General features: G+C 52.8%; 1 protein-coding gene across 1 annotated transcript in view; it reads left to right on the top strand.

Moving 5' to 3' along the window:
- The first annotated feature begins 606 nt into the window (after positions 1-606).
- Positions 607-11,993, top strand: part of ENG (endoglin) — a 31,464-nt gene continuing 20,077 nt past the window's right edge. The window contains exons 1-2 of the mRNA XM_077850764.1: positions 607-1,050; positions 9,437-9,579. Of these exons, the coding sequence (XP_077706890.1) occupies positions 984-1,050; positions 9,437-9,579 (210 nt within the window). The 5' untranslated portion in view covers positions 607-983. The remainder of the gene's footprint in view (positions 1,051-9,436; positions 9,580-11,993) is intronic.

Here is an 11,993-nt window from a genome sequence, read left to right as displayed (position 1 = left end):
CATCTGGGGCTTTTGTCCCTGGAGGATTTTCCACCCGTGAAGGGGGCAGACCTAGTGTTTCCTATCCTCCCTGGGCCCTGAGGCCTCTCAGCCCCAGCTGGCACTTGGGAGTGTTCCTTCCGTATCCCATGCCTTAGTTTCCCTGCCTGCAAAGCAAGAAACGACAAGCCAGTGGCAGGCTAATGTAAGCTTGGTGCTTGATGACACCTAATCAAATCCATCTTTCAGGGCCAATTATCTCACCTCATCAGACCTCTGTTTTCTCATCTGCAGAATGGGGACAACTGAGTTCAAGAACTATAAGCTCCACCTGGGCCTCCTTGGCCAGGGCCTGGCCTGGAACGGCTCCTTGGTGGGCTGTTAGGGTGATCATTTTCATCGGCGCTTTGGGGGCTGCCAGATGCGCCCCAGCAGCTGGCCCTTCAGGGGGTGGGATGGGAGGGTGGGGTGCATAGGGAGACCAGCCTGGAGCCTGGGCCCTCCCACTCCCCCCCCCCCCCCGCCCCGCAACTCCCCCCCCAGCCCGAGGGCCCCCCACCCAGCGACAAAGCCCGTGGCACTTCCTCTGCGCGCCTGGCAGGCCGCCTGGCCCGGCCCCTTCTCTAAGGAAGCGCATTTCCTGCCTCCCAGGCCGGCCTGGATGAGCCCGGAGCTCCCCACCGCTGCCTGTCAGACCCCCCAGCCTCCAGCTGCATCCCCAGGCCCGGACCTGCCGCTGCCGCCTCCGCCTCCACCGCCCCAGGCCCCGGCACCCCCGCCCTGCTCATCCTCTGGCCGTGACCCCCGGCCGGCCCGGCGCCCCTGTGCCCACTTCTCCTGACCCCTCCGCCGCCACCTCAGAAGGCTGGAGCGGGGACGCCGTCGCTCCGGCCGCCTGTTCCCCTCGGGTCCCCGCTCGCGCCCACGCCGGCCCCCACACCCACCCGCAGCCCTGCCCCTGGACACCGGATAAGGCCCCGTGCGCAGACCCCCTGGTGGACCGCATGGACCGCACCGCGCTTCCCCTGGTCGTCGCCCTACTCCTGGCCATCTGCAGCCTCAGACATACAGGTAGGTGTCGGGGGACCCTGGGGTGGGGTGGGGGACCCTCGGCCCCATGTGCTCCCGGCATCTCTCCTGGTCCTGACCTCATGCCCAGTGGGGCTGTACTGGGGGGCTTGGACACCAGAGGGGGGTACCCACCATCCCGTCTTGGCTAGATAGAGAACTTTCAGCCCTAAAAGTCTCAAGCATAAAGGGATGAGTTATTGCCTTAATCCCGGCCTCTGGCCTCTGCCCTACCAGCTAAGTCTAGTTTCTCCCCAGAAAGCCTAGGTCGCAGAGTGTGTGCAGTCGGGGGAGGGTCTCCTGCCCTCTCTGGGCCTTCAGGTTCCCATCTGAGGAACCCGTGGGAAGGAGGGCCTGTGGATTCGCAGTCAGCACTAAGGCTCTTGGTTCAAAACTCACGTGGTTACTTCCTCCTGGTGTGATGTTGGGGGGACTACCTTTGGGCCTCTGAGCAGAGCAGGGATGGCAACGGAACTCCTCTGGGGCAGCTGGGGGGCCGGTGGTGAGGCCATGCTTAGAGAGCGAGCTCCAGAGCGGGCTGGAGGATTCTGTGTTGTTATTGAGGCTTTATGATTTGCTTTAAATTCCTGCCTCTCACCTCCCCAGGGCCCCTGAGCGGCTCCCAGAACATTCTTGAACATAGGGCTCTCCCTCTGTCTCTACTTACTTTCTCTTCCTCAAGATGCTGCAGGGTGGGGACACGGGCCCAGGGCTCTGCAGGGGCTTCTCTGTCTGGGGGCTTTCCCAGGTGGTCATGGTTCTGCGGCCTTCCAAAAGTGACCAGATGAGGGACCATGAGGAGCTGGGGACTCCCAGACCTTCATCCCACTCTCATCCCACTCATGCCGGCCTCGCTGTGTCCACTCTGCAGGACAGCCCGGTGGGCACCCTTCATCTATGGCACATCCAGAAACTGTCTAAAGGATCTGGGGGTGGGGAGGAGAGAGTGTAGGGGAAGAGCACAGCAGTGGCCACCCTCCCCACCTGATCCCAACCTGTGGACTTTAAAGCCCCTAGTTCTTGGTCTCTAAACGCCTACCCCTGTCTTACTGATCACAGGAAACTGTCTCAGACATTAAGTGACCGAGCACAGATTTCACCCTAGGCTTGTGGTTCCTAAGCATGTGTAATACGCACCCTCCACCCCCATAGAGCTCCCCGAAACCCGGTAAGATGGCTGCCTTTATCTCCACATTTCACAGGAGAGGAAGTAGAGGCTGTACCTGCCAGGTTCACACAGCTTAGACAGAAGCCTACCTGGGCTCCACGATAGGCCTCCAGGCTGCCCTTTCTCCTGCCTCCCCCACGTGTCTAACTTGATAACACTGTCTTCTTCATCTCATCAGAGAAAGATCTGTGTAGAGCTTTAGGGTCTGGTTCTACGGGATGGAAAGCAATGATGTGCTGGCAAATAATTAACAACAGGGGTGGAGGGTGTTGGGGATAGTGTTTGTTAATGTCCAGGGTATTAATGTTCTCACATGGCTGATTGCAAGCTACCAACTCACCAATCTTGCAGTTGGGATGCGGTGTCCATAGACCCTTTGGTATCTTTGCCACACAGATGCAACAGACATCTGACCTCAAGAGCATAGGTTTAGAAAAATGGAGCAAAATAGCTAGGAAATAGTGAGTTTTGACATTTATTACCATTTTTAAAATGTAATTTATTTTTAATCTTGTAAAACTTAAATTATTTTAAAAGATTTTATTTATTTATTCATGAGAAACAGAGAGAGAGGCGGAGACATAGGCAGAGGGAGAAACAGTTTCCCTGCAGTGAGCCTGATGTGGGACTCGATCCCAGGACCTGGGATCACGATCTGAGCCAAAGGCAGATGCTCATCCACTGAGCCACCCAGGGGCCCCTAAAATTTAATTTTTTAAGATTTTATTTTATTTTTTTTAATATTTTACTTATTTATTCATTAGAGACAGAGAGAGACAGAGAGGTGGAGACACAGGCAGAGGGAAAAGTAGGCTCCATGCAGGAGCCCCATGTGGGACTTGATCCTGGGGTTCCAGGACCATGCTCTAGGCCAAAGGCAGGCGCTAAACCGCTGAGCCACCCAGGAATCCCCTAAGATTTTATTTTTAAGTAATCCCTACACCCAATGTGGGGCTCAAACCTACAACCCCGAGATCAAGAGTCATATACTCCACTGACTGAGCCAGCCAGGTGCCCCAAAATTTATTTTTTTTAAAAAGATATTATTTATTTACTTGAGAGAGAGAGAAAGAGGGGCAGAGAGAGAGGGAGAAGCAGACTCCCCTGCTGAGCAGGGAGCCCAACGCAGGGCTCGATCCCAGAACCATAGGATCATGAGCTGAAGGCAAACGCTTAACCCACTGAGCCATCAGGGTGCCCCACAATTTAATTTTTAACAATGGCTGTGTTTATTTTTTTATTATTTTTATTTTTTTAAAGATTTTTTATTTATTCATAATGATAGATAGATAGATAGAGAGGCAGAGACACAGGCAGAGGGAGAAGCAGGCTCCATGCACCGGGAGCCCGACGCGGGACTCGATCCCAGGACTCCAGGATCGCGCCCTGGGCCAAAGGCTGGCGCCAAACCGCTGAACCACCCAGGGATCCCCACAATGGCTGTGTTTAATCGCAGATTACAAAACCTGATAATTTATCAGCTTGCTCCTGGGAGCAGGTTCTAATACCCCAGTAGTCATACAGTTCAAGGACATTCCAAACCATCCAGCCCAGCTCTGTGACAGTCTGGGAAACTGAGGCCCATGGAGGGCAGACAGAGGCCCAGGTCAGGGTGTGGAACCGAGATCCTCACGCTGGGAGTGGGGTGGAAGTGACCAAGGCATCCTCAGTCAGGCTGGAGAAGGTTAAAATGGGTGAAAAAGAGGTCCAAGAAGGAGTCCAGCCTTCTGGGAATACAACTTGGCAGAATGTCTCAAAACCCTAATTTGTGCACCAGCTCAACCTTCAGCCCTGTGGAGTCACGTGCCCAACTCTGTAAGGACCTGTATGATCCATAGGTACCTGTAACAAAAACCCATCAGCCTAGGCCCTAGCAAATGAATTATTTTTTAGTGAAATACCCTGCGGCTGAAATGGAGAAAAACCTGACCCTGTGTCTACACTACTGTGGACAGGTGTCTGGGACACAGTGTTGGGTGCTGAAGCAGCAGTGACTCCATTTCTATCAGAATCAAATAGGAACAGTGCATGGTACACATGGGGACAATCTCGATGTTCCTGATCAGCACAAGCTTCCTCTAGGGAATTGTCTCTAAGACACACTTTTCTGCCATGCTGTATTTTTTTTTTTTTCCCAAAGAACAAACATGTAGATTTTTAAAGAGCAATTTAATTACATATTCACTTCAGACTACTCCTGAAAGAGCATAGATAAGAAGGGGGAAAATGACTTCCCAAGTTCTTTGATTAATATAGGCATTGTTAGCATGCTGGTGGGTTGCCTACTAGTTTTCGTCTAGTTTTTTTTTTTTTTTTCTGAAGATTTTATTTATTTACTCATGAGAGACACACACAGAGAGGCAGAGACACAGGCAGAAGGAGAAGCAGGCTTCCTGCCGGGAGCCCAATGTGAGACTCGATCCCAGGACCCCGCCATTATGACCTGAGACGAAGGTAGATGCTCAACCACTGAGCCACCCAAGTGCCCCTTTGTCTAGCTTTTTAAGGTAACTTTAATGCAGATGGGTCAATATTTGAGAATCTTGGGTACCCTTCTTATGACCCAGAAGGTTTCTATGTTGTCATGTAGACTCCATAACTGTCCCACTATGGTTCCAGAATATTCTTTCCCTTGAATGTGCCATCCTGTCGTTTGTCTAATGAATCCCTTATTGTTGAATATTTAGGTGGTTTCCCCAATAAGGCTAGTTATAAATACCACCACCAAGCACATTTTTGGTACATGCATCTCTTCCTGTATTTTGGAGTATTTCACTTGGATAGAGTCCCAGAAGTGTAGGGGTGCTGGAATTTGAGGCCCATGTTGGGTGGCTGGGATCAGAGTATTTCTGGTGTGGACAAGGCTTCACTGGAGGATGGGGCAGAGGCGGGACTTGGAGCCCTGTGGTACCTGCCACCTGTGTGGGGATCTGGGCCTCTCCAGAGAGGCGAGTGACATGGGACAGAGACAACAAATATCCATCTCTTCGAGCCCACACTCCAGAGCAGCTTCCCATTTGCCAGGAGGTAAAAGAGGAGCTGTGTGAGCCAGGAGAGGATGAGACCCCGGGGACAGTGGAGACAGGACCGTTGAGATTCTCTCTTGTCTCAGCCAGACAGAGAGTGACACTAAGACCTGGCTCCAGCCCTGGCACTGGGACATCAGCCCTGGAGGCTGAAGAAGACCATCATCCTGGGCTGAGCTGACTTCGTACCTGGGACCAGGATGGGGGTGAAGAGACAAATGTTACTGCTGACACTGATTCAGCACCCTCTCTCTGCCACACACACAATGCTCTAGACCTGATGGGTACCATCAGATTTAACCTTCACAAAAGCCCAGTGAAGTAGACACTTGTCTCCCCCATTTCACAGCTGAGGAGCCTGGGGCATAGGCAGGCGAAGAAATTTGCCCAAGTAACAGCCCAGAAATGAGCAGCTGGGGTTTGCACCCTGATTCTAACCACTGCAAAATACTGCCTGAGGGACAATGAGGTTTGGTCCCCTTCTTGTCCCCAACACTGGCCCTCCCAGCTAGAGTGCCACTGGATTGGTTCCGACGAGAAGACTTTCACAATAGGGCTTTGAAGGTTGAATAGAAGTTGACCAAGAGGTCAAGTAAAGGAAGACCACTGGTCTGGGAAAGAGCAGGGCAGCTGCAGGGAATGAGGTGTGTTTGGAGGAGAAGCTCACCTCTGCCCAATGGGCGTAAGTACTCATGAAAACAGCTGCCGGGCCCGAGCCACCTCATGCATCATGGGTCCCCTGGGTGCCATGCAGCTGTCATCTGCACAGTCTCAGCAACTCGATGAGGAAGCTATTGTGATTGCCACCATACCCATTGTACAGATAATAACACTGAGGCACAGGAAAGAAGCTGGAAGTTGGCAGGATCGGGATCTGAACCTTGGTATCGATCAGATCCCTGCATTTCTTTTTTTTTTTAAGCTTTTATTTATTTATTCATGAAATACAGAGAGAGGCAGAGACTTAGGCAGAGGGAGAAGCAGGCTCCTCAAGGGGAGCCGGATGTGGGACTCGATGTGGGACTCCAGGACCACGTCCTGAGCTGAAGTCAGATCCTCAGCCTCTGAGCCACCCAGGCGTCCCAGGTCCCTGCACTTCTTAATTCCACATTAGGTTGTGGAGTGTGGAGTTGTCCCTGCAGGCACTGAGGAGCCTCAGGGAAGACTGGAGAAGGGAGCCTTGAGGCCTCGCTGGGGGTGGCTGGGCTGGAAGTTGGGCCATCCGGGAGGCTGGAATGGGACCCTGAAAGGAGCAAAGGATGGTTGGATAGCTGGGTGAGTGAAGAAGAGAAAAAGCCTGTGAAAGGCTCTGCCCTGGCAGACACACAGCTGCGAGGTGGATCCTGTGTGCAAGAACCGGATCGCCTGGTTCAAGTACAGACACTGACACTTAATAGCGGGGCAGCCTCAGGCAATTTCTTGTAGCAAATTCTTATACCTGGAGGATCTTGTCTCCCCAGGCGTCAGATGGTTACAATAACAGTACCCATGTGTATGGCTGCTGCAAGGATCAAATGAATGAATTCATGTAAGGCCTCAAAACAGTGCCTGGCTCTCAGGAAGCATGATAGAAGCTGTTTTGCAAATGGAGAAACTGAGGCCCAGAGAAGTTAGGCTTTTGCTCAAGGTGACCATCGTTTTGAGAGGGAGAGCTGGGATTTGACCCAGGCTGTCTGGCTCTGGAGTTGCTTTCCTTGACCATTGTTCTCTGTGGCCTTTCAAGGTGCTGGGGTGCCCCACGTGGAAAGCCCCGAGGTGGCTCTGTGCTCATGGGTGGGGGCAGAGGAGGAAGGGGACAGAGGTGGGGAGGTGGCTCCTGGGTCTCTCACTCGGGCCAGATCACCCAGGCCCCTAGCGGCGCCTCCTTCAAGCTGGGTCCCGGGAGGCCCTGGCGTTTCCCTTGGTGCCAGGGGATTGTTTTCAGCTCTGTCTGGGCCCGCCTCTGGCTCCGGGAGACAGGCCCGGGCGTCATACTCCCTCCTGTCTCCCCATTCTCGTCTGCGGGGTGGGGGCAGCCAGGATTCGAAAAGGCCCCAAAATAAATGGACCTCTTATCTGATCTCCCAGCCTGGCCTGTTATCTGATCATTACATAATGGGCAGGCCCATGGCCTCTCCTGCTGACGGCATGGAGGAGGTGGCCCTGGGCAGCCCAGGCAATCCAGGAGGAACTGGGGTTCCTGGAAGTCTGGGGAGGGGGCAGGGAAAGTCCTAAGGAAAGGAGGAAGGCACTGAGCTAATCTGCAGACCAGACCCCAGGTCATATGGAGAGAAGTGGGTCTGAGGCCCAGCCTGGTCAGCCATGTGCCATGTGACTCCAGCACATCTCACCTCTCTGGGCCTCAGTTTCCCCATCTGTATAGAAAGAGTTTGGACCAGGTAGCAGCTGAGAGTTCTGTGTTTGCTGATAGGGAAAGAGAGAGAGGGTGGGGAGCCCTGAGGGGCTTAGTCACCAGGGGGTGGACAGCAGGACATGCTGTCAGCCCTTGCATCTGTCGGGGTGAGGAAGTCTGCTGGCCTGAGGCTCCAGAGTCCTCCCCATCAGAGGTCTCTCACCTGCAGACCACCCCTTCCCACCACTTCACCCCTGCCCCCTAAGACAGTCCATTCTTCTCCAGTTACTGAAGTCAATCAAATAATTGTAACCAAAAGAACTGTTCTCATAGTCTTCCCAACATCCTCAATGGGTTATGTGGGTTCTAATTGTCCTTTTACAGATGAGGAAACTGAAGCCCAAAGTGGTGAAATCCTTCACTAAAGCCACATAGCTAGGAAGTTCAGGCCTGAGATTCAAACCCAGGTCGGCCTGGCTCCAGGGGCCTTGCCTTGACTCAAAATGCCACATGACACTTGCACTGTGACACCCACATACTGGACAGGGCCAGGACAAGGAGTTACAAGGCCTGGGCCTCCATGGCTGCCAAACGTCCTCGTCCTGAACTTCTCCCTCCCAAGGCGCTGCTGGCGGGTGGCATGGCGGTGGCCAGGGACGGCCATCTTAAGTCCTTCTCTGACCTCAAGGGGTCCTGAGCACAGGGAGGCGGGCTTTGGAAAGAGACAGCCCAATAGCCTGAGCCTCCCTACCCCCATCCCCTGAGCTGGCGACGGCTGGACGTGAGGCCAGCTCCTCCGCGCCCATCTTTGATCTCCAAGAAAACAGGAAGTGAGCGCGACAAGATGGAGACACAAACTTACAAACAGTCTCCCTTTCTCTGTCCTCCTTCCCTCCTCCGGAGCCCCCCCTTCCTTGGCACATTCCTTAGGACGAGGTGTAGGGGCCTCATTTCCTCTTCCTCCTCTGCTGGGTCAGGGTGAAATTCCATTCCCTTCCCTCAGGACCTGTGTTTCCGGGCAGCCCAGGGGCAGGCTCTGCGGCCCAGGCCTCCTCCCACTGTCGCCCTCTGAACCCAGGCCGCCCTTCTGGCTCGCTCTGTCCCTTGGGGCCAGGAGGCTCTCAACCCTCCTTGGCCCCATTCCTCCCAGCCTCCTCAAGGACCAGGATGGGAGGCTTTCTTCTCTGGATCTTATCTCTCGTCTCCCTTTAGAGTGAACCAGCCTGGAGGCTTGGAGTGTGTGCGCCTGTGAGCTAGGGTTGCCAGACATAGCAAGTAAAAATATAGGATGCCCAGTTAAATTTGAGTTTCAGATAAACAGTTAAAAATGTTTTTTTTTCAGTATAAATATGTCCCATGCAATATTTGGGATACACTTATACTTTTAAAAATTGATCGTTTTGGGATGCCTGGGTGGCTCAGTGGTTGAGCGTCTGCCTTTGGTTCAGGATGTGATCCCAGGGTTCTGGGATCAAGTCCCACATCGGGCTCCCTTCATGGAGTCTGCTTCTCCCTCTGTCTGTGTCTCTGCCTCTCTCTTTGTCTCTCATGAATAAATAAATAAAATCTTATTTAAAAATAAATAAAAATAAAAATTGATCGTTTTTTATTTATTTAAATTTAACTGGGGGTATCCTGCATTTGATCTGTCACCCCTACCCCTAGTCTCACTGTGATATTGGGCAAGAGACTTTTCCTTACTAAGCCTTAGTTTCTCTATCTATGGAATGGATATATGATATCTACCTTGTGGGGATGCAGATAGCCCTAAGCCAGTGCCAAGCCCTAGGCCCTCAGAAAGTGGGAGTAATTTTCACCACCTTATTCTTATCTAGTGCTCTCTGGGCTGTGCTTCCCCAACAGGTCTTGCAGAAACAATCCATTGTGACTTACAGCCTGTGGACGCCGAGGTGACATACATTACAAGTCAGGTTTCTGAGGGCTGCGTGGCTCAGGTCCCCAATGCTACCGTGGAAGTTCATATTCTCTTCCTGGAATCCTCAAGGGTGAGTGCCTGATGGCAGGGTTTGGGGGAGAGAAAGACAGGACCAATGGGATGAGGGGAGCTTTCCTTGTGGCTGTCCCTGGAACAGTGGTCGACGTCCTCAACAGAGCCACCACCAGCAGGGAGATGTCGGCATCTCCCAGGGCCAGTAAGGGATGGCATTTCTGGGGTTGGCATCATGGAGGTCTTCTGGATGCCATAAGACCCAGGTGGGAAGGGCTGGGTTTGGCCAATAACTGGATGGAGAAGAGCCAGGTGAGTGGTGGAACGGACCAGGTGTGCTGTCACCTGTGCACCTGCAATGGTGGGGAGCTTGCTGCTTCTCAGGGAAATGAGCTCCCCTCTAGGCAGCTTGGATTTTGAACAAGTGCTTCCCTCACTGAGCTCAAATTTCCCCCACTGAACAACTGTGACGTGGCCAGGCAGCCCACAGAGATCGGAAGCCAGTGATGTCCCCTTGCAGACCGCCATCCCTACTGGGGTCCAGCCCTAGTCTAAGTTCCTCCTAATGATAATAACTCACTGAGTGCTTACTATGTGCTAGCTTCTGCCCCAGGCTCACTGTGTGCTGGATTCTACGAGAGGCTTACTATGTGCTAGGTACTATTAGGGATCTACTAAGAGCCAGGAATGGAGTTCAATATCATCCATATATGAAGCCTCCCAAGGGCCCATCTGTCAGAGTCTGTTAGTACCCCCACTTCTTGGAGGAGGAGGAAACTGAGGTGAGACTAGAGAGGTGAAGCCAACATGCCCAAGGCCAGAGATCACACTAGATTCCAGAAGACCATGAGCTCAGCTATCACCTGGCTCCCCAGGAGATCCGTGTTCTGGCAGCATCTGGCCTGCCTGGGCTGGTGGCCACACCTGGCTGGTGTGGCATCAGGTCCTGATAGCAATTTAGTGGCGTCAGCTCAGCAAACCTATAGCCAAGCTGCCCCTGAAACTGTTGAGTTGCCCTACATTTGTGTGGTGATAAGACAGTGCACAGACCACCAATATCGGGGGGCCTGCTCCCCACCGCCCTGCCTGCCACCAGGACTGTGGGCCTTGATAACCCCCAAACTGAGATAGCACCAGGCACACGTTACATGGTTTCCATAGCCATTGTCTTTTTTTTCAAGTTTGGTTAATGATATGGAACCTAAGATTGCCCTCTGTAAGTTCACTCTGTTCTGATGACCCAGTCTCTGTGCCTCCTCTGGGTGCCTGGGATTCCCCCACCCTAATTACTCAATAACAGGCCAGAGTCAGAGAAAAGCCCCCTGCCAAGTGCCTGAGTCTATGGGAAGCCTATGTATAGACAGCCAGCCAGGATCTAGGGGATTGGTGCTTTCTCGGGGAGCACAGGGCAGAGGTACTGCAGCTGCTGTGGGATTAGACAGGTCTTCCTGAAGGAAACAACACTCGGGTGGCCAGGAGCTCATGGGGTGAAGGAGAAAGTAGAGGAGAACAGAGGGCAGAGTGAATGCCCAGGCTGAGAGGACTGTGGGTCCAAATGGGGCTCACAGTGGCAGAAACTTACAGTTCACCATGGGGCAGGACCAGGGAGATGCAAAGGCCCTGTCACTGTATATTAAGGAGTTTGGTCTTTATCCTGTGGGCAGTAAGAGTCATTGGAGGGTTTTTAGGGGCATAGGAGAATGCCAGTATAACTCATGTCATCCTGGAGCTCATGACAACAGAACCTCCCATCATCCTCTGCCTCTTTCAGAGAATTCAGTCCATGGAACATCTGGTTTTTATTTGTTTATTTATTTATTTTTAAAGATTTTATTTATTTATTCATGAGAGACACAGAGAGAGAGAGACAGAGACAGAGACACAGGCAGAGGGAGAAGCAGGCTCCATGCAGGGAGCCTGATGCGGGACTCGATCCCAGGTCTCCAGGATCACACCCTGGGCCAAAGGCAGATGCTAAACTGCTGAGCCACCCAGGGATCCCCTACACACAGTTAAGAACATGGGCTCTGGAGCCAGACAGTCTTTGGATTGAACTTTGGCTTCCCAACTTACAGCAGCATGGCCTTGAGCTGCCTCTCTAGGCCCTGGCTTTCCACAGGAAATATGGGGACAATAATATTATCTCCCTCACGGGGACTTTGTAAGAATCCAGTGGGGTAGGGCAGGCAAATATTGAGGGCAGGCCTGCCCAAAGTGACCACTCATCTTATTGTAGCTCCACTTATTGTGGTTATAATGGCTCCTCTTTGGCCTCCAAGACCCTCTTCTTGCTGGGCATGCTATAGTTTCCAGAACATCTTCACATCAGTCAACTAATTTGATTCCCAAAGGTTATCGCTACAGTTAGCTAAAGCAGGGGCCATGAATCTCTTTTCAGAGGGAGAAACTGAGGTCCAACCTGATAGAGCTGGGCCTCCCCACCAGGTGGTCCTGGCCTTCCTGCCCCAAGGG

The sequence above is a fragment of the Canis aureus genome, chromosome 16 (assembly GCF_053574225.1).
Source record: "Canis aureus isolate CA01 chromosome 16, VMU_Caureus_v.1.0, whole genome shotgun sequence".
NCBI lineage: Eukaryota > Metazoa > Chordata > Mammalia > Carnivora > Canidae > Canis > Canis aureus.
The sequence above is the reverse complement of the archived record's forward strand: the minus strand, read 5'-3'. Positions and strand labels throughout refer to the sequence as shown.